This window comes from Schistocerca serialis, chromosome 3 (genome assembly GCF_023864345.2).
Source record: "Schistocerca serialis cubense isolate TAMUIC-IGC-003099 chromosome 3, iqSchSeri2.2, whole genome shotgun sequence".
NCBI lineage: Eukaryota > Metazoa > Arthropoda > Insecta > Orthoptera > Acrididae > Schistocerca > Schistocerca serialis.
In genome coordinates this window covers 244,695,955-244,723,701 of record NC_064640.1, presented here as the reverse complement: position 1 = coordinate 244,723,701, position 27,747 = coordinate 244,695,955, and the positions used below count along the sequence as shown (strand labels likewise).

The following is a 27,747-nucleotide window of genomic DNA, read 5'->3' as shown; positions in this document are numbered from 1 at the left end:
TACTTGTAATTTGAACAACAGTATACAGTAAAAATGTATACAATGTATGCCAATTCCCATGGTGTAATTTATTATTTCCAAGCACAGGGCAAATGTAAATGCATATGAAAGGAAAAAAAGAAACACATTTTCTGATACCCAAATGCTGAAACATATTACCCTTTGTCAACTTTGATGTTTTTAATACTGGTCTTGGATTCTTCTGTTTCTGGGTAGAAAAGCTTAGAGTAGCACAGAGCAGCAGGGGCTGACATAACAGATGCTGTTATCACATGGGACGCTTGAACACCGAAGCTAACATATGCAGCTAATACTGTTCCTAAAATAAATCAAGAGATACAGTGAGCAACAGTACAAAATATTTATACATACAGTTTTTATTGTGTACAACTAGTGTTAGTTAAAATATGTTATTTCTATTAATTTTTGCATGCTCATTGATATTTAGTAATAGAGATGGTAATGTAAGCTTTTCATTCCTGCATGGAAGGACAGTTCTGTGCATGAAGGAGCTGTAAGTTCTGAAAGCTAGATTGTAAATCTCTTTTACATTTCTATGTGTATATCAGCAGTCCTATACATTTCACCACCTGCAAGTGAATACTGGCTGGCAATTCTGTCTCATAACTCATTAATCCAGTGCAATATAATTACAGTTTGTAGCTGAGTTCTGATATATTTGCCATGGTGATACATCTATTACAGCTGAGGTTGCCTTTCTAGTGTTCAATTACAGTTTAAGAGTACAAGAAATTTACAATATAGGACTTCATTAGGTGACATGAAAGTGGCTCAGATTTTAAGAGCATATAGGCAGATGAAAGGGAGGTGGCAATGAAATCAGAACCTGAAAAAACAGAATCTTGTATTCACAGAGCTTATACACTGTCCAATTACATTAATATGTACATCTGAATAACCACCTTTTGCAGTGAGGACTGCTGTGACATGCAGGAAGAGAGTCAGTAAGATTCTGGAAGGTACCACCAGGGATGTGGAGCCTTGCTGACTCCAATACCATGGCCAACTGCGCTAGGTTCCTCCATTTAGGATCCATCATGCATGCAGCCCGATCAAAGTGGTCCCACAGAGATTCAATTGAGCTTAAATTCAGTAAGTTTGGTGGCCAGGGGAGTAAGGTAAACTGATCCTGGTGCTCTTCAAACCATGCACATATACAGTGAGCTGTGTGACACATTGCACTGCTGGTAGATGCCACTGTGCTGAGGAAAAAAAACTGCATGTATGGGTGGACATGGTTCCCAAGGATATTTGCTTACTTGTGTTGATACATTCTGCTTTTTAGAATGAGAAGATCACCCAGAGGATGCCACAGAAACATTCCCCAGATCTTAATACTTCCTCCCCCAGCCTGGACTCTTTGGATGATTGTTGTAGGGTATTTGGTTTCAAATGTTTCATGCTGTACATGCCGATGGCCATCTGTCATCTGAAAAGACCACCTGTTGCCACTCGGTGGATGTCCAGTTGCACTACTGGCATGCAAATTCCAGCCTTTGTTGCCAATGAACAGCAGTCAGCATGGGCGCATGAACCAGGTACCTGTTACTGAGGCCCATACACAGCAACTTTTGCTGTCTGGTCATTGAGGAGACACAGTTGGTAGCCCCTTGGTTCATCTAGGTGGTCAGTTGCTCAACAGTTACACATCTATTCGCCCACTCACATCTCTGCAACTGTCATTCACCACTGTCATCAATGGCCTAAGGTGCAGCACAGTTGCCTTTATGCTGGTTTTGGATAGTGCCATTTTGCCATGCACAGTATACTTTCACCATTGTGGCACACAAATGGATTACAAATTTAGCCATTTTGGAAATGCTTTCATCCTTGTCCTTTAGGATGTCAGATAAATCACTCCATTTGCACAATGTGACAATGACTGCATTTTTTTTCTGTCTCTCCCTGGCACGCTTTATGTACCCTCCACTGCTAGTGCTGCCACCTCCCATCTGTGACTGGGTATTACATGTTAACTTTAAACAAACATGGTGGTCATATTGCTGTAACTTGATTGTGCTATTTAAGATAATATACAATGTGCCCTTGTAAGTGATTAGCTAATTAATGTGAGTGAAGAATCTTACAGCAATCAGTCAGTACACTGAGGTGACACAAGTCATTGGGTAGCAATATGCACTTATACAGATGGTGGTTGTATCAGGTACAGAACATATACATGGGTAGAGCATTGGCAGAGCTGTCTTTTGCAAATCAGGTGATTCATGTGAAAAGGTTTACAACATGATTATGGAAGTGCTACAGGAATTAACAGACTTTGAACATGGAATGGTAATTGGAGCTAGATGCACGGGACATCCACTTCAGAAATCATTATGGAATTCAATGTTCCAAGATCCACAGTGCCAAGCATGTGCTGAGAATACCAAATTTCAGGCATTATCTCTCGTCACAGATGATGCAGTGGCCAATGGCCTTCATTTAATGACCAGCAGCATTTGGGTAGAGCTGTCAGTGCTAACACACAAGTGACACTGCATGAAACAACTGTATAAATCAGTGTGGGACATATAACAAACATATCCATTAGCACAATGCAGCGAACTTTGGAGTTAATGGACTATGGTAGCAGATGACTATTGAGAGTGCCTTTTCTAATAGCTTGATATCACTTGCAACACCACTCCTAGGCTCATGACCATTCCAGTTCACAAAGCCATGGACCCAAGTTGTCACTAAGGCACTGTGCAAGCTGGTGGTGGCTCCATAATGGTGTGGTCTCCCTTAATATGCTCGGGTGCTTGGGGAACATTTTCAGCCATTCATGGATGCCATATTGCCAAACATTGATTGAATTTTTATGGATGACAATGCACCATTTCATTGGGCCACAATTATTCATGTTTGGTTTGAAGAGTATTCTGGAGAATTTGAGAATGGTTTGGCCACCCAGATCCTATGACATGAATCTCGTTGAACATTTATGGGACATAACTGAGATGTCAGTTCGTGCACAAAATCCTGCACCAGCAACACTTTCAAAGTTATGGGTGGCTATAGAGGCAGCATGGCTCAATATTTTTCAAAGGGACTTCCAGTGACTTGTTGAGTCCATGCCACATCAAGTTGCTGCAATAGATTGGACAAAAGAAGGTTTGACATGATATTAGGAGGTATCCCATGAGTTTTGTCAACACAGTTTCTGTCAGTAGTAGACTACTAGAAATTACTGCATGTGAAAACTGCTTGTTGCAGAAATAATATTAATTGTTCTGAAATAAGCATGGCAAAGCCTCGTATGATTAAAAAAGATATGCTGTTATGCAATGTACATTTCAGACTATGAAATCAACAATCTTAGCAAACTGTGTGTTTCTTCATTCTCTACAAATGTATTGTGATCCCTTGCAAGAAGGTGAGATTTATTTTAAGTACCCATCAAAGCCAGTAAATGGTAGCAAGAAAAAATAGCCCCTGTCTCTATGTGTACAACAGCTACCTATCCCACAGTTCTATGGTAATGTGCATGAGATGCAGGCGGGATGATAAACACTACTGCACATAGCAATTCATAAACTAAGATTTTTTTGTACATCTTTTATTGAAACAGGCAGTTGCTCAAAAAGGAGTACACTATTCAGCAACAAAAATATTTGATCATTTGCCCAACAACATACAGTGTCTGGCAGGTAGCAGATCATGTTTTAAATCTAGCTTAAAATCATTTATTTTGGACAACTCCTTCTATTCCATGGACAAGTTTCTGTTCCAGAACTGCTAAAAAAAAAATTGCACCTCTAAATGTAGTTGCATATGTAGAACTAAAAATTTCAGTAATATTAATATTAGCTCTATTCATGAGTGTATATATATCTTGTAACCTAACTTGGTCCACATCATATCGATAAAATAATCACGAAAATGATCTACAGAACATGAAATAACTAAACTAAACTATGTAATTCACATCAGTCTTGGCCTCTGAACAACTACAGTGTGCTTTGTGTATCCACAGCACAGACTATGTGAGAACTGTAAATGAGTTTTGTTTGTTACACTACAATACAATTTATTATGTACAAGAAAAAGACTATAAACATATAATATAAATATTACATATACACGGTCCTCCATAAGTGTGGAACTACATTGCCAAACTACATTTCTAAATGACATTCAATTGCCCAAATAAACTACTGTATATTTCTATTTGAACAACTGAAATGAATGACTACTGGCAAGGAAACTTAATTGTGTGTTTGTGAGAGAAACTTTATGGAAATACTGCACGTTTCCTACCCATCCTCCATGCTTTATTTTCTCCACTAGACAAAATTGCAAATTTTATTATGTCTATGGACTAGGATATTATTATATATCAAAGACTGATGTTTCATATGTACTTATTTTACCATGATAAACAATTCATTAATAGTTTATAAAATATGTTGCAGAAACTTCATTTATTTGTAACTATACAGTCTAATAGTTAGAAAAAACAGAAATGGATCGTCTAAAGAACATAATTTGTGTCTAATCTCCATAGCAAACTGATATATTTCACCAGACAGTGACCTAGCCCAGATTTCTTCATTAGAGCACATGTACAATTAAAATGCACTGAACAACATTTAAGAGCACACCAGAAAGAAAGTTAACAATTATCATACATTATAACAGAACAAAAAATTCTTGACAAGTATATTCCACACTAAATGATTTATCTCAGTTCTGGTACACAATGAGCTCTGTTAGTATTGCTTTCATTGCCTCATAAATACATTTGAGGACAGTATCCAGGGGACACAGTGATGAGAAAGGCATGTACGGTGAAACTATAGGAGCCTTTCAGAACGAAATACAAAAAATGGGCAGTATCTCATTTTGGTTGTTAGAGCTTGACATCACGTGAATACAAAGCTTAGTAGAAATGAGCAATAGCTCAAATGAATAAGTATTAGGAATAAAAAAAATCTGTAATTATGTTGAAGAAAATATCCTAGTATTCACATATTGATTAACAGAAAAAAAACAAGGATGGATAGGTGGAGTGCAGTTTTAATACAACTCCTCTGTACATATGAATATTCCGATATGCTAACTAGATTAGCACCAGTGTAGGAAGTTTCTCAGGGTACACAAGACATTTTCAGAATGCAAAGCCACAAACATTTGGTTCATGTTCATCACACCAAGAAGCAAACCATGTACAGCACCCATAAAATGAGGAGACAATGTCTACCCTGAACATCTCTAACAACAATATTATTTTGATAATGTGAGTGTATTCATACAGTGCATCTTTTAAAAATGTAGTGATTCTGAGCATATAAAGTAGCACTACAATGTGAGACAGTATATCAGAATTTATTTTTTGGTAACATGTGACTTCAAGAATTTTCTGGTTTTTCAAACATAGTGTGTGGGAGATCTTACTCTGGAGTATTTTTGATAAATTTAACCAATCCAAATTCCACACATATTTGTAGGAGAGGCACGGTGTTCTGAAGATAGTATGAATCATCTTGCACATATGCACAAGAGAGTTCATATGCAAGAAACACACAATTCAGTTGTTCCTAAACATCAGAGTCAAAATTAAAGAAATGCTAGGTGATACTCGCTGAAAGCGAATTTGTTTAACTTTTTAAATATTTAGACTGCAATATAGTTGACAGAGCTCTCATCCATGAACAATACAAACAGTTCCACCAAAACTTTCTACACCATATTCTTCAAAGTGTGCAGTTCATTGGCAAGTTCACAGTTCATCATTGGAGAATCCCTTCCAACACAATCCCACACCATCTCCTCCAACAACCAGTCATGAACTGTAAACAGTGGCAAACTCCATTGCAGAATCATCACAAACCATTGTTAATTATTTTTCAAGATAGTACCACTAACAGCAGTGTGACAGACAGTTGTGCAGAAACCTCTGCCATCTACTCAAGTTGTGATAAACATGTTAAAAATAGGAGTTGCTTGACACTGAAGATGGTTGCAGGTAGAAGCTGTTAAACAGACAGATTCCCCCTGTGCAATTCACCAAAACAATTGCTTGAAAAGGTTATAGGGTTCCAGATGAATACATGTTGTAAATGTGCTGTCAAAGACAACCACACTGTGTAGAATAGCATGCTGTTTAGCTGGATATTTAAGTTTGTGTTTGACATAGTTAGGTGGTGGCTGCTTGTACCAGGTGACAGTTGTTTGGTAGTCTGCTCACTTAGAAATCTATACATGACCATGTTTAAAGTTAATATTCACTAATGTCCCTGTCTCTGAAATGCCAGTAACTGTGGTGGAAAACAGATGCTGAACAAGTGATACTCTATAATATATAGGGATATGTTGTTTTTTTCCTTGTTTTCTACCTGATACATAAGTATGTCCAGTTTATAATATTCATGGGATGATTCAGTAAGAGAAACCTGTTTGTGGACCAAGTTTTGGGAAAGGGGATACATAAGAAATGGTGGGGGGAGTGTTTAGTGCTTATCTGTAAAGGACATGATGAACTGACCAGCATATTTGAAGAGGCTGTACTTGCAGCTGAGAATGTGACATTCACATATAGCAAGGTTGTAAGGAGGGAACTTTGAAAAGTGTGTCTACCTATTCGAGAACAGCACATACCAGATTCTTAAATGAGATACCACATCAGTATTTACCAGGGAGACAGGGGAGCTACTAAAGAACTCTGGCCTACCTGATGAATCTTTGAAGAATTTAAGGTCATGAGCACCAAGGCCTCCCAGGTAGTATGGTCTGCCTAAAATATATAAAGAAGGTGTACCACTAAGAACAACAGTTTGTCTATCAGCTCTCCTACATACAGGTTAGTATTTATTTAAATTATTGGCATTTATAGTTGGCCACTGTGAAGCAAATGAGGATAGGCCCAAGAGGAATAATGATCAGTCTCATGATTTTTCTTTTTATGAATGTACCAGTAGAAGACATGCTGAAATTATTGGGCACACATTTCTCCCCAGAAATTTTAAAACTGTGCCAACACACCTTGATAAATATGCATTTTTTGTATGGTATACATTATTATGAAATGACTGACAGAACAGCCATGGGCTCACCTTCGTAACCAGCCACAGCTAATTTTTTCATTGAGGACTTTAAAGAACGAGCCATGAAAATTGTTCCCCTTCCCTCCCCTCCCATCCATCTTTCTTCTTCTAATATGTCAACAGTACATTTTTATCTGGCCATAAGACATTGAGGTGCTACAACTGTTCATTAAGGATATTAACATTGTACACCCAAATATAATATTTGCAGCATAAATGCAGAAGGAAAGGAAGTTGTTTTCCTGAGATGTGTTGGTCAAATGGAAAGCAGATAGATGATTGACTACTCCGCATATCAAAAACCACAACATATCTCAATGTGCATAGCTTTCATTATCCAGCTCAGAGGGGAGCTATACTGATCACCCCAACACACAGAGCCAGGACTGTTTTGGACAATGACCACTTTATGCAAATTTAGACTTTCTTGGTGAATCTTGATTATGAAGTATTCTTGGGTTATCAGTTGAGTCAAGGTGTTATTCTGTGGCAAACATTTCAACAAGTTTCCTACTTGCCACCTTTGGGCAAAGTGTCGTATTCTTGTAACATCCAGTTCTTTATAGCTGATGGACTGCAGGCTCCTCTGCCTTGTCTGCATTGACAGCACCAATTGTGCGTCTCTGGAAGGGGTCTCGTTGTTTGTGTTGGGGGAGTTGTGGTCAGTGGCGGTGGGGGCTCCCTGTGTGCTGGTGGTTGTGGGTGTCTCTTCCAGGTAAGACCTGTCCATTCCATCTGCTGCCTTTACTGGTTTTCCATCAGAACATTCTTGTCATATTTTAATTATCACTGCATCCCATGTGGTGCTAAGTTGGAAACCACTATCTCGGTTGACAAGGTTGTCATGGACCTGGATCTCCACAGCCTTGTTAAAGATTGAATCCCAGAACTTATTTGCCCTGCTCAACAGCTTTGTTTGTTCAAAATCAGACATATGGTTGTCCTTGAGACTGTTCCACCACTGCAGAGATCTCCATTTGGCCTAGGCGAACACTCCTTACACATTCTCAGCTGTGTTGTGATATACACTGCCGAGCCTGGCTGCTGTACTGTTTGCCACACTTGCAGTTGATGGGCTTAGAGTCTTCTTTACATATGCATTCTCTCTCCTTCTTTCTCAGTTGCAAAGCACATCTTATCTATATCTCAGAATAAGCGTTCTTATGAAAGGTTTTTCTCAAGTGCTGCAGTTTGGCAGGTAGACTCTCCTTGTCACATATGTCTCGTGCTCTGTGCACCAAGGTGGAGAGCATAGATTTGTGTTGTGCTGAATGATAGCAGCTACTTGCATTAAGGTACAGGTCTTCCAGCTATTAACAGAATTACCTACTGTACCATCAGTCTTCTTCCTTATCATTATGTTGAGGAAAAGCCGACATCCATTTTCTTCCACCTCCACGGTGAATTTAATATTGTTATGGATGTCATTCAGATGGTTAAGAAATTCCTGTAGATTTTCTTCACCATGTGAACAAATCACGTATGTGGTAAAACACCTTCAGTTTAAGGTGTGGCGTTTCGAGATCTGTTTCTTCAAAGTGGTCCACATATTGGTTTGCAAAACATGGCACCAAGGAGAAACCAATGGCCCCTCCATCTACTTTTCAGTAGAATTTACTGCCTCATTGGAAGTGGAACAGTCCCACTATGTCTTTGTCAAAGTGACCCCTTAGTAATGTCAAGGAGTCCTCAGGAGGCACCATTGTGAAGAGGGACGTGACATTAAAGCTGACCAGGATATCTCCTTTGTCCAGATGTGTCCCTTGAAGTATCTTCACAAACTCCATTGAATTTTTGACACGGTGAGGACAATGACCCATGAGAGACACCCTGGTCAACTTTGATGTCACGTACTTCTTCACAACAGCACCTCTTGAGAACTCCTTGAATTACTAGGGGTCACTTCCACAAAGACACAGTGGAACTGTTTTGCTACGCACTGCAATGTGTTGGTAAATTCTACCAACAGACAGATGGAGTGACCATGGGTTCCCCCTTGGTGCCATGTGTCACAAACTTATACATGGAACACTTCGAAGAAACAGCTCTCGAAACAACGCACCTGAAACTGAAGGTGTTCTAGTGCTACGTGGATGACACATTCATGATTTGGCCACATGAGGAAGAAAATCTACTATAGTATTTCTTAACCACCTCAACAGCATCCATAACAATATTAAATTCACAATGGAGGTGGAAGAAAATGGATGCCTGCATTTCCTCAACATAGTGATTAAGAAGAAAACTGATGGCACATTAGGTCATTCTGTTTACAGGAAGCCGGCCGTTGTGGCCGAACGGTTCTCGGCGCTTCAGTCTGGAAGCGTGCGACCGCTATGGTCGCAGGTTTGAATCCTGCCTCGGGCATGGATGTGTGTGATGTCCTTAGGTCAGTTAGGTTTAAGTAGTTCTAAGCTCTAGGGGACTGATGACCTCATATGTTAAGTCCCATAGTGCTTAGAGCCATTTGAACCATTTCTATTGCCTCATAGGGGGCCACCTCAGCATGCAGATGCACCATCTCTGTTATGTAATTGAACCAGTCAGATGTCATTGTCTCAGCATAAAAGTGGGCTTCTCACAAGTTTTATAACAGTCTGACTTAGTGCCTTAAGATGATGATGATGATGATGATGATGATAATGATGGAGGCAGTCATTAAAAGCTGTAGATTTCATTTGAATCTGACATGGTAAGTTAACTGAGAATCTTTTATCCAACATTGGATTGACAGGAAAAAGTAATCTAGATTTTCTATGAGGATGTTCATGTAAAAAATGCTATGGAGATGCTCTGCCCATGCTACTGAAATATTAAAAGTGGCGTCTAAAGAGGTAAGTTTTCCATGATTTTGTAGCCAGTCATGTGTGGTTCATATTAACTGACATTACATCTACATCTACATCTACATCTATACTCCGCAAGCCACCTGACGGTGTGTGGCGGAGGGTACCTTGAGTACCTCTATCGGTTCTCCCTTCCATTCCAGTCTTGTATTGTTCATGGAAAGAAGGATTGTTGGTATGCCTCTGTATGGGCTCTAATCTCTCTGATTTTATCCCCATGGTCTCTTCACGAGATATACGTAGGAGGGAGCAATATACTGCTTGACTCTTCAGTGAAGGTATGTTCTCGAAACTTCAACAAAAGCCCGTACCAAGATACTGAGCGTCTCTCCTGTAGAGCCTTCCACTGGAGTTTATCTATCATCTCCGTAACACTTTTGCAATTACTAAATGATCCTGTAATGAAGCGCGCTGCTCTCTGTTGGATCTTTTCCGTCTCTTCTATAAACCCTATCTGGTACGGATCCCACACTGCTGAGCAGTATTCAAGCAGCGGGCTAACAAGCGTACTGTAACCTACTTCCTTTGTTTTCTGATTGCATTTCCTTAGGATTCTTCCAATGAATCTCAGTCTGGCATCTGGTTTACCGACGATCAACTTTGTATGATCATTCCATTTTAAATCACTCCTAATGCCTACTCCCAGATAATTTATGGAATTAACTGCTTCCAGTTGCTGACCTGCTATATTGTAGCTAAATGATAAGAGATCTTTCTTTCTATGTATTCGCAGCACGTTACACTTGTCTACATTGAGATTCAATTGCCATTCCCAGCACCATGCGTCAATTCGCTGCAGATCCTCCTGCATTTCAGTACAATTTTCCATTGTTACAGCCTCTCAATACACCACAGCATCATCCGCAAAAAGCCTCAGTGAACTTCCAATGTCATCCACAAGGTCATTTATGTATATTGTGAATAGCAAGGGTCCTACGACACTCCCCTGCGGCACACCTGAAATCACTCTTACTTCAGAAGACTTCTCTCCATTGAGAATGACATGCTGTGTTCTGTTATCTATGAACTCTTCAATCCAATCACACAATTGGTCTGATAGTCCATATGCTCTTACTTTGTTCAGTAAACAACTGTGGGGAATTGTACCAAATGCCTTACCTCTGCAATCGTGACTCATGGCATAGACAATTTGTTCTCAAGCCTACAAAGCAAACATTTTCTCTTCAGTCTCTTCCTTTTAGTCATTTACTTCTAAGTGAGGCATTTTCTGAAAACCTTCCTTTGCATCCCTGATATGCACTATCCTAGTCCATCCTTACACCATACCTTCTCCCAACCCACTACCTGTTGAGCAAGGTGGAACACATCTGATGTACCTGTCTAGCACATCCTACTCCAGTCACATCACAGGCTTATTCTATCCTACCAGAGGCAATGCCACCTGCAACAGCAGTCACTTCATATAACAGCTTTGATTTATATGCAGGCATATCCATCAATGAGCTGTCCACGTGTATGAATGGCCAGTGTCACATTGTGGTCGAGTGCAGAGTTGACTACCTGGTAGAAAAATCTGCTGCTGAACACAACATACTCAATTTCAAAAGCTGTTCTTCCCCTTAGCACCAGCTACACTGAATTACATAGACTGAAGTTGTCCTCACAACATATCCTTCAATATAGTAATCCTCATGACCTCAATCTCCACCATAGTGGGCGTCATTTACGACGGTGGCCAAGTTTAGGTTTGTTCTGTGCATCTGACATCACAAAACACAGTCAGCCAATGGACAGAGAATGATGTTGCCAGAGCTCGATTGCAGTGCAGAGCACAGATGAGTGTCTTCAGTTTTAGAAACGTTCAATCATAAATAAAGTAATTGAACAAAAGCAATGTCTTGATAGCAGACTTTCTTTTATAGTAAGTTTGGAAAAAAAACATTATTTATACCAGTTGCTTCATATTCTATTAATTAATTAAACCAAACAAGCAATAACCTTCCTAATTCAGGCGACAGCAGGGAAAGGTTTTTGTATCATTCTCACAAACCAGTTTTTTACAGTGAAGAACAGCAATAATTGTTTATTTCCTATTGTACTTTGACAAAACCTCAGTAATTCATAGTCCTACTAACAGCGTTTGTCGGTATTTTGCATGCTGTTTTCTAGTCCTCCAGGAGTTCGGTTGAGCGACGAGCTGCATTATCGTAATGGTTAAGGTGTTTGGCTGCTAAGTGCAAGGGTCAGAGTTCAAACCTTGTTCTTAATTTTTTTTTATTTAAAAACAATATTGAAGTGTCTTACATCATGAATTTTATTCGTTTGAATGTAATTTTTTGAAATTTCTAGTGCTTTGTCTCTTCATTATAATCATAATAAGTTTTTGGTTTTTCTAATTTTGTCCTCCAACATTTCTTTTCACAGCAATTAAAAACAATGAAAAGGCACACATACAATATTCATGTTATCTGTTTTGTTTGTATATCTTCTCTTCCGCAGTCTCTGTTTTACTATTCACATTGGGATATATTCTTTTGTGACAGTATTAAAACTATTATTTAGAGCAGAATTTCAGCTCGTACATTGCCGACCTACTTGATTGTCTGGTGCAATTCTTTGCTTTGCTGCTTTGGCAACATCATATTCAATGTTTCCGTCTACCTATGTTTTGGCAAGTATTTGCTGTCCATTGTGACAAACACAAATTGTTTGCGCACTGCACCTCACTGACAATATATTTTAGTTTCTATGTTTTATTACGTGCGCAATTCAGTTTGTGTACTTCGCCAACTTTGTTTTAATTAGAACATTTTAGAAAAAAGCAAAATGACTCTGGTATAAATAAAAGTCTTATTACAGTTGTGAAAGACGGAATATTTCTCAATATTACATACGACACCTATCTGGTACTTAAATTAAATGAGATATTGTTATACAGTAAATTTTATATGAAACTTAGGTACCTTCTCCACATTTCATTCTCAACATTGTGGCAACTAAAATTTACCACACGGAAAGTATATGCTATGGACTTTTACCTCTGCAAACTCTTAAAAATTTTGTGCAATAGTTTACTACACTTAATGCTGCACAATAACTGCACTGAACATTGAAACAAAATTAAGTCATTTATGGGGGGAAGGTATCAGTCAAGATGATGTGTAAAAATCAAATTTTTGGGCCAAATAGTTTTTGTGAAATGAATGATAAATGTGTCAAAGCAGTTGGAACACCATGTGTCTACACAGGCGAGCAGTGCAGTGATGACAAAATCACGCACAGCACAGAGTGCGGGGAGCATGTCTCTGTAGTAGCGAAAGGGTTAATGCGGCCATGGTGGCTTTACTTCATAAACTGCGCGTAAATTTGCGAACTATACTATAGTATGGTGCTGCTTCTCTTGGCGCGTGCGTTATTTGCAACTGGCAATGCAGCAATCTCCCGCATCTGGGCGAGCGTGCGCGAGCCACCAAGTTAAAAGAATTGAACTATAGTCCCTGATCCACCCTCATCTCTATTCAGGACTCAACTTCACTCATCCTGTACCCTCACCCTCTTTCTCACAGTATCCTCTTCCTCTGTTCTCTCCCCCTCTCCCAGTCTATTCCTCCATGTTCACTTGTGCTGTAAGATCTAACCCAGAACAGTGCCTTTGCTGCATTACTAACCTGTGCACCTACTGCCTCTCTCTTCTCCTCTCCTATCTCTCATACCTGTTCCCTCCCAGCCAGCAGCCACCCATCCTCAATGCCCCATCCCACTCCTTGCCACTTTTTTCCCCTTACCCACTTCACCCAACATAACTCTTGACACCAGTCATGCTCCAGAGCTGTAGTGTCTAGTCAGGTGGCACGCTATATCCCTATAATCTGAAACCTATCAAAGGTCTCAGTCTTGGTTATGTATCTTTCGATGAGTTGACACCTCTATTATTTGGTGAGCTGTTACCAGCAAAGACACCTTGAATCATTGAAATGTTGAATACATAACCAGAATTTTACTTAACTGATTTCAGGAGGCCTTTGGCAGTGTAGCATTCCACATTTGTATGGGGAGAATATATCACTTATTCTACATGAGTCAACAAATGAAAATTTTTCATCACAAATAAAATGTGAGGTCATGTATAATGATATCAAGGAACATCCAGCTGGCTGCCATTACTGTAATCAAGTCAGGTAGCACTGATTTTCATTTTTCAGTTAACCAAACAAAAAAAAGGCAATATGCAGAGCTCAGTCACCAAATGAGATGATGATGATAAAAATAATAATAGAGATCAGTCAGTTTCATTTTATAGTTCTTATCTCACTAACCACTTCATATACAGTAATTTATAAAGTCAGTTGTAGTAGTTGATGTATGTTCATCCTGTCTGCAGTGATTTGTCTACTCATTAAAACCATGTATTGCGGTTTGAATGTTATCAGCTCTTCATTTTCAGAAGTCAAAGTTTAAATTTTAAAAATAGAAATGGCCTAAGTTCAATTACTGAAAGCAAATACTAATGAGGTATTTTCAAGAAAATGAAAGTTCAGATATCAAAATATGAGAGGCACAAGATCAAATGAGGAAATAAGAGGTGTCCATCACCATCACAACAGCAAATGCTGCATGGAAGTATTAATGATAAACAACTAAAAATGCTATTTACTATGCCTGTTTTTCAAAATTGATGATATTAATTCATTTTAGAAATAAAGATGAATATAGATGTCATTGTATTTATGTAGAGGCAGTGTATACACACAAAGTATTAGGATTAAAGTAATTCTATATACCTGCAACTGTTGCAAATCCAGATGCCATGATAGTATGAATTTCTGATTTGGTAAGGTCTTTAATGTACGGCTTGATGAGCAGTGGAGACTCAGACTGAAAAATATGTCACATGTAAGCCATACAAGAACAATAAATTTGACTACATGTTAGACTAGAACATCTATTCTTTCAATTACTTACATCATTGTAACATAACAAACAAAATCAAATGAAGATGAGGTATTTTTCCTTTAATGGAGTAGACATACATGCTTAAAGTCAACGAAGTTACTCACCTGACCAAGAAATATGCTAGCGGCAGCATTTACGGACTCACAGACAGTTGTTCCCATACTTAATTGCAACAGCCAACCTAATTTTAGAACTATCCATTGCATTACTCCAAGATGGTAAAAAATTGATACCATGAAGCTGAAGAAATATATAACAGAAAGAACCTAAAACAAAATACGAAAAAAATTAATAATCCTTTTTCAGTAGCACCAATCTCTTTTATTGCATTAATATTATTATTATCTGAGCAGTGATAATTAATAGTGAAAAATGTAGTGTTGTTTTTCATGATTATTATATGTGAATCAGACGCCTTTATGTAAAATAATAACTAAATTTACCTGAAAAGCAAATACTGCTTTCTCAATAACAAGGAAGTCACCATAAACAAATATTGAACCTTCATAAGAATACTGAAGGAAGGTAGTAACTTTATCACCTATGCATTTGAAGATATTTCTTCCAACATCCCAACGCAAGGTAATCAAGCCAAATACAAATTGTAGGTATAAGCCCCACAACACTGGGTGCCAATCTATCTGAAAAACAAAATGTAGATTTAAGTGGTCCTACTGCCCTTACATATACTCATAGATTATAACAAATATGATAACTGAAATTCAAACATGTTGAGGGGTGGGTGGTGGAGCAATCAATTGGAATCAGAGGAAACTAATACTGATGGAAATGACTGGAGCATGGAATGAAGGAGGCATGTTAATACATTTCCAAACTTGACTTTATATTACAAATAGTGTACCTGGAGAAAAGTTTAGGTCTTTGCAGATGGACTATACAAGTGGAAACAAACAAAGATAAATACAGTTAAAGGAAAAAAAGTCACACTCAAATATAGACTCTAGATTGAACAGCAATAAAAAAGTGATAATTCCTTACAAGAAGAGCATCACAAGCAGCAGTTTCTGAGACAAATGCATGTTGTACTAGTGTGTATAGTCAGTATCACCACAAATGATTGATTTGTAATCCCCTTGTCATCTTGAAAGTGAAATGTAGTATGAAGCTCTAAGTGAAGAGCTCCATGGCTTTGAGTTTTCTGCACTTTTAAATCGTCTTAGTATAAGGAGATTACCTTTCTGATGATTTCACGTCAACTGCAAGTTTCCAGCACATAGGCTCATACAAATCTCTGAAGTTGATGATTAGGTAGACGCTTTTTAGATGAACTCACATTTCCGGAATGTAGCGTAAAGTTTAAGTTGTTGTTTCAGAAACTTTGCACTGTTGTTTTTGTTTACATACAGTTGTGAATAGGTCAGATTTGTCGAGTCATATTGTCGTGTTTATCTGATTATCTGTAATTTAAATGCTTTATTCTTAATAAAGTATTACATTTATCTTGAGTAAAAATTGCTTGACTTGCCATAGAATTGTTAGGTTGGGGCTTTAGTGTGACGGGTGCTGTAGTTTTTTTTTCCATGTGGGTGACTGTAGTGGCATGGGAGAAGGAAAAGTAAATGAGACTCATCAGTGGTTTTGTAGGATATGTAGTAGAGATAGGAAGATACTAGAACTGGAGGAGAAAATTGCTACCCTTCAGGCTGAGCTAGGCAAGGCCAGGGGAGATCTTGACAGGTTAAGGAGGTATAAAGGTAAAGAGAGGTGGGAAGTGATGACAGGCAACAGTAGGAACAGTGCTAGAACTTTGTCTGACAACTTCGTTGTGAATGTGGAAAATTGATTTGACCTGTTGCTTCAGTTAGAAGCTTGTGAGCCTCAAGCAGTTGCAGGTGTAGACAGGGCACAACAAACTTTCACCAGCAAATTGAAAAGTAAGAATGTAGGGATATGAGTAAAGAGAAAGAAAGTGTTGTTGTTAGGTAGTTACCACTGAAGAGGTGTTGGCCAACTTTTGCAGGATGAACTTGGATCAGAATACCAGGTCACCAATTTTTTTAAACCTAGTGCTAGTCTGGAGCTGGTGTCAGAGGATTTAGGGTCACTTTGCAAAAATTTCACTAAGGGAGACACCATGGTTACAGTGGGTGGGCCAGGTAATAGTACTGACAGAGATCCTGGGTACAGTATAGAGTGTGACCTGGCAAAGATTGCATCAGCACTGAAGCATGCAAGTGTTGAGTTTGTATCTGTTCTTGGGCACCATGACCGAACTCATTTGAACTCTTCTGTCACGAGAGTTAATTTAGAGTTGGAACTGCTGCTTATGTTGGGTGCAGGGTCACACATTGGTGTGGTTCCTGTTGATTCTCTCAATAGGTGGGATTATACTAGGCATGGCCTTCACCTCAACAGGAAAGGGAAGGGTAAACTGGCTGGGAAAATGGCAGGAGAGTTAAAGGGCGGAGGCACTACCATGAGTGATAAAATTCCAGTGGTTATGGGGTTCAGAAAAGACCTTTTTTAGGGTAGGGAGGACAGAAAGAAACCAAGTTTTAAGAGAGGTTAGGATTGAGACAAATCTTCAGTTTGAGAAAGAAACCAAAAAACATAATTCTAGCATATCACATCAGTATAAACAGCTGTTGGTTAAGAATTTCCAACAATCAGCAGAAATTTCAACTCTATCCACTTTTAATTCAGCCAATGTGAAATGTCAGCTATCTTTATTGCATCAAAATATTCAAGGACCAAGAAATAAAATTAATAAATTAATTATCTGTATAGATGAATTAGAGTCCTCAAACACAGCTGTCATAATTTGCCTCTCTGGAACACCATGCAACCACAGGTATACAACTTTTAAGTGTTACAGGATTTAGGTTAGCATCTCACTTTTGTAGGGCAGAAATGGAGAAAGGAGGAGTTGCCACATTCATCAGGAACCATCATAAATTTAAGAACACAGACATTCATACATTTTGCCTAGAACAGCACATGGAAGCATGTGCAACAGAAATAGAATGTCATAACAAATCCTTCATAATATTAAGTGTATATCGAGCACTTGCAGGTAACTTTAATCTGTTCATAAACCATCTTGAAGCTGTACTGGCCCATTTAACAACCAAAAACAAAGAAATAGTGGTTGTTGGTTACTTCAATGTAGAGTTCCTTAAAGACTCTCCCAATAAGAACTTATTTGAGTTAATAACACTATCATTCGATTTAATTCCCACTGTAAAGTCCCCAACTAGGGTAGCCAATTGCTCACAAACAGCCATTGATAATGTCTTTATAGAAAAGTCCAGTGAACAAAATTACATTACAAAACCAATGCTCAATGGTCTCTCAGACCATGACATGCAGTTCCTTCTGTTAAATGTTAATACTGAACAGGATATAAAATCTGTTAAATCTGAGCTCAAAAGGGTAATCAACAAGCCAAAAATTGATTATTTTAAGACACTCCTTAGAGACATTCACTGGAGTGATGTTTACGGTGCTCATGCCAAGAATGAAAAATTATAACACATTTGCTAATAAAGTGCTTACCTTATTTGAACACTGTTTTCCCCCAAAACTAACCAAGGTCAGAGCAAAATCTACAAAGGCACCACGAATTACTCAGGGAATAGAGGTATCTTTTAAAACAAAAGAAAACTGTATTTGTCAATCCAAAACAGTTCTGATGCTGATGCTATAGCACATTACAAGAAATACTGCAAAATATTAAAGACTGCAATATGGACATCAAAGCACATATATTACAAGAAGAAGATAGTCATATCAGATAACAAAATAAAGAGAGTATCGGATACAGTGATGGAGGAGACCGGTAGAACCAGATATGAAGAGGGCCAAACAGCATTAAGAGTAAATAAAACATTAGTGTCAGATGTGTATAGTGTTGCAGAACTTCTTAACAAACATTTTATAACTGTTACTGAAGAGATGTGGTTGTCAGGTTCTGTAGCTGCTGCCATGGGATACCTCAGACCAGACATTTCAAGTAACTTCCATAATATGAATTTGACCCTCACTATCCCAGTAGAAGTAATGTCCATCATAAAATTTTTAAAATCAAAAGCACCTACTGGGTATGATGAAATATCAACAAAGTTAATTAAAGAATGTGATTCTGAGTTAAGTAACATATAAGCTATCTGTGTAACCAGCCATTTATCAGTGGAATATTTCCTGAATAGTTCAAATATGCTGAAGTTAAGCCACTGTTTAAGAAGGGAGATAAAGAAATAGTGTCAAATTTCTGTCCAATTTCACTTTTGCCAGCATTCTCAAAAATTTTAGAAAAGGTAATGTACAATTGGTTTTATAGCACCTTATCACAAATAACATACTGTCAAAGTCACAGTTCACATTTCTAACGAGTGCTGATATTGAGAAGGCTATCTACACTTACAGTGAAAATGTACTTAATTCATTAGACAAAAAATTGCAGGCAACTGGAATATTTTGTGGTCTGTCAAAGCTGTTTGACTAGGTGTAAATCACAATATCCTTTTAAGTAAATTCGAATGTTATGGTGTAACAGGAAATGCTGCAAAATGGTTCAAATCTTATATCTGTGGCAGGAAACAAAGGGTGTTATTAGGAAAGAGCCATGTATTACACTATCAGGCATCACCCAGCTGGGAACTAACTACATGTGAGGTCCCACATGGTTCCATCTTAGGGCCCTTACTTTTTCTTATTTATATCAATGACCTTTCATCAGTAACATAACCAGATGCCAAATTTGTTTTGTTTGAAGAAGATAGAAACATTTCAATAAATAGCAAAGCAAGAGTAGTTTTAGAAAGATCAGCTTATAAAATATTTGTGGACATTGATCACTCATTCCTAACCAATTCTTTGTCACTAAACTTTCAAAAAAACACTATATGCAGTTCAGAGCTTGTAAGGGGTGTCCCACGAGTATATGCCTAACATATGATGACAAGCAGACAGAAGAAGCAGACAGTGTTAAATTCTAGGGATTTCAGCTCGATAATAAATTCAACTGGAAGGAGCCCACCACAGAACTGCTGAAGAATCTAAACAAATCTCTATTTGCAATGCAAATTGTGTCAGACATAGGGGATATAAAAATGAAAAAGCTGGCATATTATGCTTATTTTCACTCCATAATGTCATATGGGATTATTTTTTGGGGTAATTCACCAAGCCAAGCTAAAGTTTTCCGGGCAAGAAAACGTGCAGTAAGAGCTATATGTGGTGTGAACTCAAGAACATCCTGCAGAGGCCTGTTAGGGAACTAGGGATACTAACTACTGCTTCCCAATATATTTATTCCTCGATGAAATTTGTCATTAAAAATATATCATTTTTTCAAACCAATAGTTCAGTTCATGGAATCAATAGTAGAAATAAGAATAATCTTCACAAGGATTTAAAGTCACTTACTCTTATACAAAAAGGTGTGCATCATTCAGGAACACACACTTTCAGTAACTTGCCAGCAGCCATAAAAAGCTTAACAACCAACGAAATTCAGTTTAAGAGAAGCCTAAAGGATTTATTGGTGGCCAACTAGTACTCCATTAATGAATTAATCTGTAGAACCAACAGGTTTTTTTTTTTTTTAAATAAAAAGTACAGTCAAACTTCTGCACCATTTCAATACACTAATGTGTTCATTGTAAATAAAAAATATATTATAAAAAACTTTTTTTAGACTCTAAATTCAGTGCATTATTGCAATCTTAGTAAACAAGTGTTGTAAAATGATCCTTTCATGTAGTGTTGATTAAAAAAAAAAATCATTCCACGTGGGACCTGTGGAAGGTACATTAGCTTATTTGTTTTAGTTGTAAATATTTGTCATGTATTGTTGTTTTTCTGATATGCTCTAGGCCTACATCCTGGAGGACCTCCTCACTATGGATCAATTGGAATGAAAGTAAATCTAATCTAATCTTTGTAACAATGCAGGCTAGTTCAAATCAGCAGTAGTACTTTTCTTATACGAGATATGTTGACACACAAGATGAAACTAGTCTTCATTATGTTCTTCATGAATATTTTACTTTAAACAGGAGCTATATTATCTCCCAATGAGTAATTTGCTTTGCTCAGTCAACAATGATGTTATTCCTGTAAGCTGACAAGTATTTATCATTAAGCATAAACTATGAAATATTTGTAGTTGGCCATTTCCTCCTATTCAGTGGCCTATAAACTACTATTGTACCCTCTATTACATTGGTTCTGTGTTATGAGTAACAGGACAGCATAACACTAACATCATTCACATCGGAGATCCCTATTCACTGCCTGAGAAATTTTAAAAAATGCTAGTGTTTATGTCAATGTTTCTTAAATTTCATTTCTGACAATTTTACTTGTATTAAGGGGGTGTCCCAGGAGGAGTGGCCAATATTCAGATGTATCACATGAACAATCATTTCAAGCAAAAAGCTTCTTATAGACACATTTCCTATTCTGAATGATTTCCAAGACAGAACACATTTAATGTACATTGTTATTTACTTTTTTGTGTTATTCAATACACTGTCAGATAACGAATGTACAACAGTTATTAATATGTGTTTTATAAAGTATCTATTGAAAAATATGTACATTTAACAGATGCGCCTATAAGCATTATTGTACACATCATATTACAGCTATTGTACAGTTCGCAATGAATGTTCAAATATCCCACCGCCAATATCAGCACATACTTGCACTCTTGTGGAAACATGTGTTGTTACTTTTCTGAATGTCTCTGCATGTCCCCTAATGAAAGCAGCAGAATCCATGGTTTGACCAATGATTCAAATGGTTCAAATGGCTCTGAGTACTATGGGACTTATCAACTGAGGTCATCAGTCCCCTATAACTTAGAACTACTTAAACCTAACTAACCTAAGGACATCACACACATCCATGCCCGAGGCAGGATTCGAACCTGCAACCGTAGCAGTCACACGATTCCAGACTGAAGTGCCTAGAACCGCACGGCCACCGCGGCCGGCTTTGGCCAAAGAGTTCATCCCTTTGTGCACCTTAACCTTCATCCAAATCCATAAACAAAAATCTAATGGTGTAAGGTCTGGTGATCTTGATTGCCAGTAAGGTGACCAACCCAGCAATTGGAGTAAGTGCATTGAGATGTGCCCTGACATATCTGGTAAAATGCAGAGGGGTTCAATCATCCTGGAAGAACACTGCAGTCCATGTGGACAAAGGAATGTCCTCAAGGTGTTCACCAAAAGAAAAGAAAAATTACAATAAAACACCAAAGAAGGTGGGTGGGAAAGACACATATGTCCATATGACTACCCCAAAAATAAATGTACATTAAATGTGTTTTATCTCAGGGGTCACTGCAATAGAGCATATATCCATCTGGGGTTTCTTGCTTCGAACGAGCATTCCTCTCATATCTCTGAATATGTCCAGTCCATCTGGGACACACTGCATGAAAAGGAAAGATGCTGAATACCACAGACAGTATGAAATATAAAAACCATATTTTACAGATATTTAAGTACTGAAATTGCTTAATCTCTTCTATTAAACTGCTCTGCATGGTTTATTAGTACTCCCAAAAATAAATCACATCTGGTCTCACCATGGATTTTTGAGTCTACATTTTAACCCAGCATTCCCTTATCAATTATGTGGAAATTCATTGGAAGCAACACCTTTTGGATTCCATGTTAAACTGTAGGTGCCCTTTTCATGGATGGATAGCTGGAGTATGTCAGGGACACGCAACTGCTGAAGTGGTATTCAAGTGAAAGATTTGCAACAGGCTATTAAGCCACACGAAATTATTTATTAGAAGTTAGAGAGTGAACATTGGAGTAGTGCATCTAATAATATACATATTAGAACTGAATACTTTCCTGAAAAACTGAAAGCACTCAGCATTGTATTTGCAAAGTGTTGGCTGAAAACTGCTGCGAGAAAATACCTATGGTAACAGATATGTTACAATTTAACCAGTGTCAGAAGAAACCTAACCAAATGGATCAAGAGTAAATCCACATAGCCTTAATTGTCATTGTAAATGTAAGTGTGAAAATCCCTAGTGTCAACAGTCACATAAAATCTCCCAACTTGAGATGTTGTGATTAGATTATATCCCCATGTAAAGTTCAGACTGCAAGCACTAAGGATCCTCCATTAGCTGAAGTGTCAAGAACAGCTCATAGTTTTGAATTCACACAGCCCTCAATGAACATCTCACATGTAAACAAGTGTCCACATCATGGAGACCTCAAAGACAGGACAAAGCTATCAATCTTAACATATCATAAATATAATGTGTCCAATGTTGTCATTGAGCACACCAATGCTGGTACACCTATCTCTGTTGCCACATCAAGAGAAGTTGCAACAAGGGTCACGATGCAGAGAGTCTATTATCCAGACATTGTTGTAATGTCTGTGCCTTATACTTTTCATGCTGCAAACAAGCCCATTTCCTGAGCCAAGGTACATGACATGGATGAGTGAACACTATGTAACCCTCTCTGACAGTAGTTAGACAGGGTCATTGGGATTCTGCATGGTACTGAGTATAATCATCCTGAACCCATCCACATATTTCATACTTACATGACAGTAAATGAGATCCTGAGCAAATGTGACCAACAATATCATGCAGTGATGAACAACAGTCCTTATAGGCAATGATCTTGTTACAATTAAATTCTGAAATATGCAGATAGACATTTCTCCTTTCTACACAAGCATACCATGATCTTCTAATAAATAACATTCAAATGCAATTACCAACTGATAAATCTGCTGCTTAATATTTCTTTATATACAGGATGTAGATGGTATTACTCCTATCTGCTCATATAGTGAAACGTGTGGTGCTAGCTTGTGAGACAGGAAGGTTTGCCAGATCTGGATTGGATACTCGTGGTGGATTAATGGCTGTGGTTGGTCCACTGGCCAGCCAGAGTGTGGTTTTTGGGTGGTTTCCCACACACCTTTAGGCAAGTGTTGGGCTGTTTCCCACATTCCACCTCAGAAAATACAATACACAAATACTTAAAATACAATCTCACTCAGTGCTAAGTTTATGCAGTTCACACTCTGATGGCACACAAGACTTTCCTCCAACTAAGTAATTGACAATTATAGCAACAGGAAGGGAATTTAGCTGTAAAGTTAAACAACATAAATTTGTCAAAACTTCAGTTCAGCAGAGCCCATATTAGATGGATTAAATGCCAATGAAAAGAAAAAGAAAGATGGCATTACCCCTGCATACTTTGTGTTTTTGTGCTGAAATACACCATCTGTGTGGATGTAAATCTTTATAAATGCAGTTTCTCTGTGACAAGTAGAATGGCCATCAGAGTGCAGTACTCTTGATCATGTTTAGTGTTGTTACAGGCCTGGTAGTATATATAAGGGGCATAAACAGTGGAAGATGATGAGTAATCAGCGTGAAGGACATTTAGGTACCACAGACCCATTTCAGACAGCATTGTCAGCACCTGACAGAGTTTGAAAGGCGGCTCACTATGGGTCACCATTTAGCTGGCTGGTAGAAACATGCAAATCCAGATGTATGGGGCATTCGGATGTGACAGTTATCAAATTTTGCACTGCATGGGAATACGAGGGCAAGATCATCAAAGTTCTGGTTGACAATGTGTTACTACCATGAGGGACAATCACTGAACTATGCATCGAGCACAATGTAACCCCTCCACATCTATGCCTGTTATGTGAGAACACGTAATGGATTCCGTGCAACATTCTATGTCATCCCACACCATTGGTCAGAGACTAGCAGCAACTGGACTAGGGAATCATCATCCCATATATAGGCTTCCATTAACACCAAAACACAAACAGCTGTGTTTGGAGTGGTGTCATGACTGGGAGGCATTGATTACTGATGAATGGCATCACATAGGGTACAGCAATGAATCACAGTTCTGTGCTTCCCAAGATGACCACCATTGGTGAGTAGGGAAGTGATCTGTGGAATGTTTTCATTCTTCCAGCATTTTGGAGAAACACAGTAATGTTAGTCCTAGTGTCATGGTGTGGGAGCCATCATGTGTGACTTTAGCTTATGGGTGGCAATGATTGAGGGAACTCTAATGGCACATGAATATGTCATGGATGTCCTGCATCCTCATGTGTTACATCTTGTGCAACACTTTGTGGTGGTGTTTTTCAATAGGACAACGCTCATCCACACTTGGCACATGCATCTACAAAATTTCTGCATAATGCTGAGGACTCCAGTGGCTGGCAAGATTCCCAGGTCTGTCACCTGTAGACATGTGTGAGACCAGCTCAAATGTGAACTCTGTCCTGCTGCCTGTATCCAAAATATCAAGAACAAGTTACAACTGTCAGTGCCAGCTTGCATGCAGGCCAGAGAGGATACAATGTTTTACTAATAAAGAGGATGAGACTGCCAAATTCTTTGTAAATTTGACTCAATTTTGTAATCACTGAAATAAACTGTGAAGCTTCATTTCATTTCCTCCTACACATCTGGAATCTTTGCTTTTCCCTCTCAGGCAAAATATTAAACATTTTCATATCCACCCGTGGTCTAGGGGTAGCGTCTTTGATTCATAATCAAAACGTCTTCGGTCCTGGGTTCGATCCCCGCCACTGCCTAAAATTTGATAAATAATCAGCATTGGCGGCCGAAGACTTCCGGCATAAGAAGTCAGCCTCATTCTGCCAACGGCCTTGTCAAAGAGGGCGGAGGAGCGGATAGAGGTTCAGGGCACTCTCTTGTCCTAGGGGTGGGAAATTGCCCCTAAAGGCGGAAGAATCAGCAATGATCAATGGCATGAGGATGCAGAAGGCAATGGAAACCACTGCATTAAAGACACGTAATGTGTATCCACAGGACATGTGGCCTATAATTGAAGAAGTGTCATGATGATCTCTCCATTGGCAAAAGGTTCCGGAATAGTCCCCCATTCGGATCTCCGGGAGGGGACTGCCAAGGGGGAGGTTATCATGAGAAAAAGATTGAATAATCTAGGAAAGGATAACGTTCTATGAGTCAGGGCGTGGAATGTCAGAAGCTTGAACGTGGTACGGAAACTAGAAAATCTGAAAAGGGAAATGCAAAGGCCCAATCTAGATATAGAAGGGATCAGTGAAGTGAAGTGGAAGGAAGACAAGGATTTCTGGTCAGATGAGTATCGGGTAATATCAACAGCAGCAGAAAATGGTATAACAGGTGTAGGATTTGTTATGAATAGGAAGGTAGGGCAGAGGGTGTGTTACTGTGAACAGTTCAGTGACAGGGTTGTTCTAATCAGAATCAACAGCAGACCAACACTGACAACGATAGTTCAGGTATACATGCCGACGTCGCAAGCTGAAGATGAACAGATAGAGAAAGTGTATGAGGATATTGAAAGGATAATGCAGTATGTAAAGGGGGACGAAAATCTAATAGTCATGGGTGACTGGAATGCATTTGTAGGGGAAGGAGTAGAAGAAAAGGTTATAGGAGTATATGGGCTTGGGACAAGGAATGAAAGAGGAGAAAGACTAATTGAGTTCTGTATCAAGTTTCAGCTAGTAATAGTGAATACCCTGTTCAAGAATCACAAGAGGAGGAGGTATACTTGGAAAAGGCCGGGAAATACGGGAAGATTTCAATTAGATTACATCATGGTCAGACAGAGATTCCGAAATCAGATACTGGATTGTAAGGCATACCCAGGAGCAGATATAGACTCAGACCACAATATAGTAGTGATGAAGAGTAGGCTGAAGTTCAAGACATTAGTCAGGAAGAATCAATATGCAAAGAAGTGGGATACGGAAGTACTAAGGAATGACGAGATACGTTTGAAGGTCTCTAACGCTATAGATACAGCAATAAGGAATAGCGCAGTAGGCAGTACAGTTGAGGAGGAATAGACATCTCTAAAAAGGGCCATCACAAAAGTTGGGAAGGAAAACACAGGTACAAAGAAGGTAGCTGTGAAGAAACCATGGGTAACAGAAGAAATACTTCAGTTGATTGATGAAAGGAGGAAGTACAAACATGTTCCGGGAAAATCAGGAATAGAGAAATACAAGTCGCTGAGGAATGAAATAAATAGGAAGTGCAGGGAAGCTAAGATGAAATGGCTGCAGGAAAAAAATGTGAAGACATCAAAAAAGATATGATTGTCGGAAGGACAGACTCAGCATACAGGAAAGTCTAAACAACCTTTGGTGACATTAAAAGCAACAGTGGTAACATTAAGAGTGCAATGGGAATTCCACTGTTAAATGCAGAGGAGAGAGCAGATAGGTGGAAAGAAAACATTGAAAGTCTCTATGAGGGTGAAGATTTGTCTGATGTGATAGAAGAAGAAACAGGAGTCGATTTAGAAGAGATAGGGGATCTGGTATTAGAATCGGAATTTAAAAGAGCTTTGGAGGACTTACAGTCAAATAAGGCAGAAGGGATAGATAACATTCCATCAGAATTTCTAAAATCATTGGGGGAAGTGGCAACAAAATGACTATTCACATTGGTATGTAGAATACATGAGTCTGGCGATATACCATCTGACTTTCGGAAAAGCATCATCCACACAATTCCGAAGACGGCAAGAGCTGACAAGTGCGAGAATTATCGCACAAGCTCATGCATCCAAGCTGCTTACAAGAATAATATACAGAAGAATGGAAAAGAAAATTGAGAATGAACTAGGTGACGATCAGTTTGGCTTTAGGAAAAGTAAAGGGACGAGAGAGGCAATTCTGATGTTAAGGCTAATAATGGAAGCAAGGCTAAAGAAAAATCAAGACACTTTCATAGGATTTGTCAACCTGAAAAAAGCATTCGACAATATAAAATGGTGCAAGCTGTTCGAGATTCTGAAAAAAGTAGGGGTAAGCTATAGGGAGAGACGGGTCATATACAATATGTACAACAACCAAGAGGGAACAATAAGAGTGGACGATCAAGAACGAAGTGCTCG

General features: G+C 38.5%; 1 protein-coding gene across 1 annotated transcript in view; it reads right to left on the bottom strand.

Moving 5' to 3' along the window:
• Positions 1-27,747, bottom strand: part of LOC126471577 (solute carrier family 28 member 3-like) — a 354,279-nt gene that overhangs the window by 61,565 nt on the left and 264,967 nt on the right. The window contains exons 8-11 of the mRNA XM_050099807.1: positions 15,271-15,468; positions 14,932-15,093; positions 14,656-14,749; positions 160-319 (exon numbers count right to left, since the gene is read on the bottom strand). Of these exons, the coding sequence (XP_049955764.1) occupies positions 160-319; positions 14,656-14,749; positions 14,932-15,093; positions 15,271-15,468 (614 nt within the window). The remainder of the gene's footprint in view (positions 1-159; positions 320-14,655; positions 14,750-14,931; positions 15,094-15,270; positions 15,469-27,747) is intronic.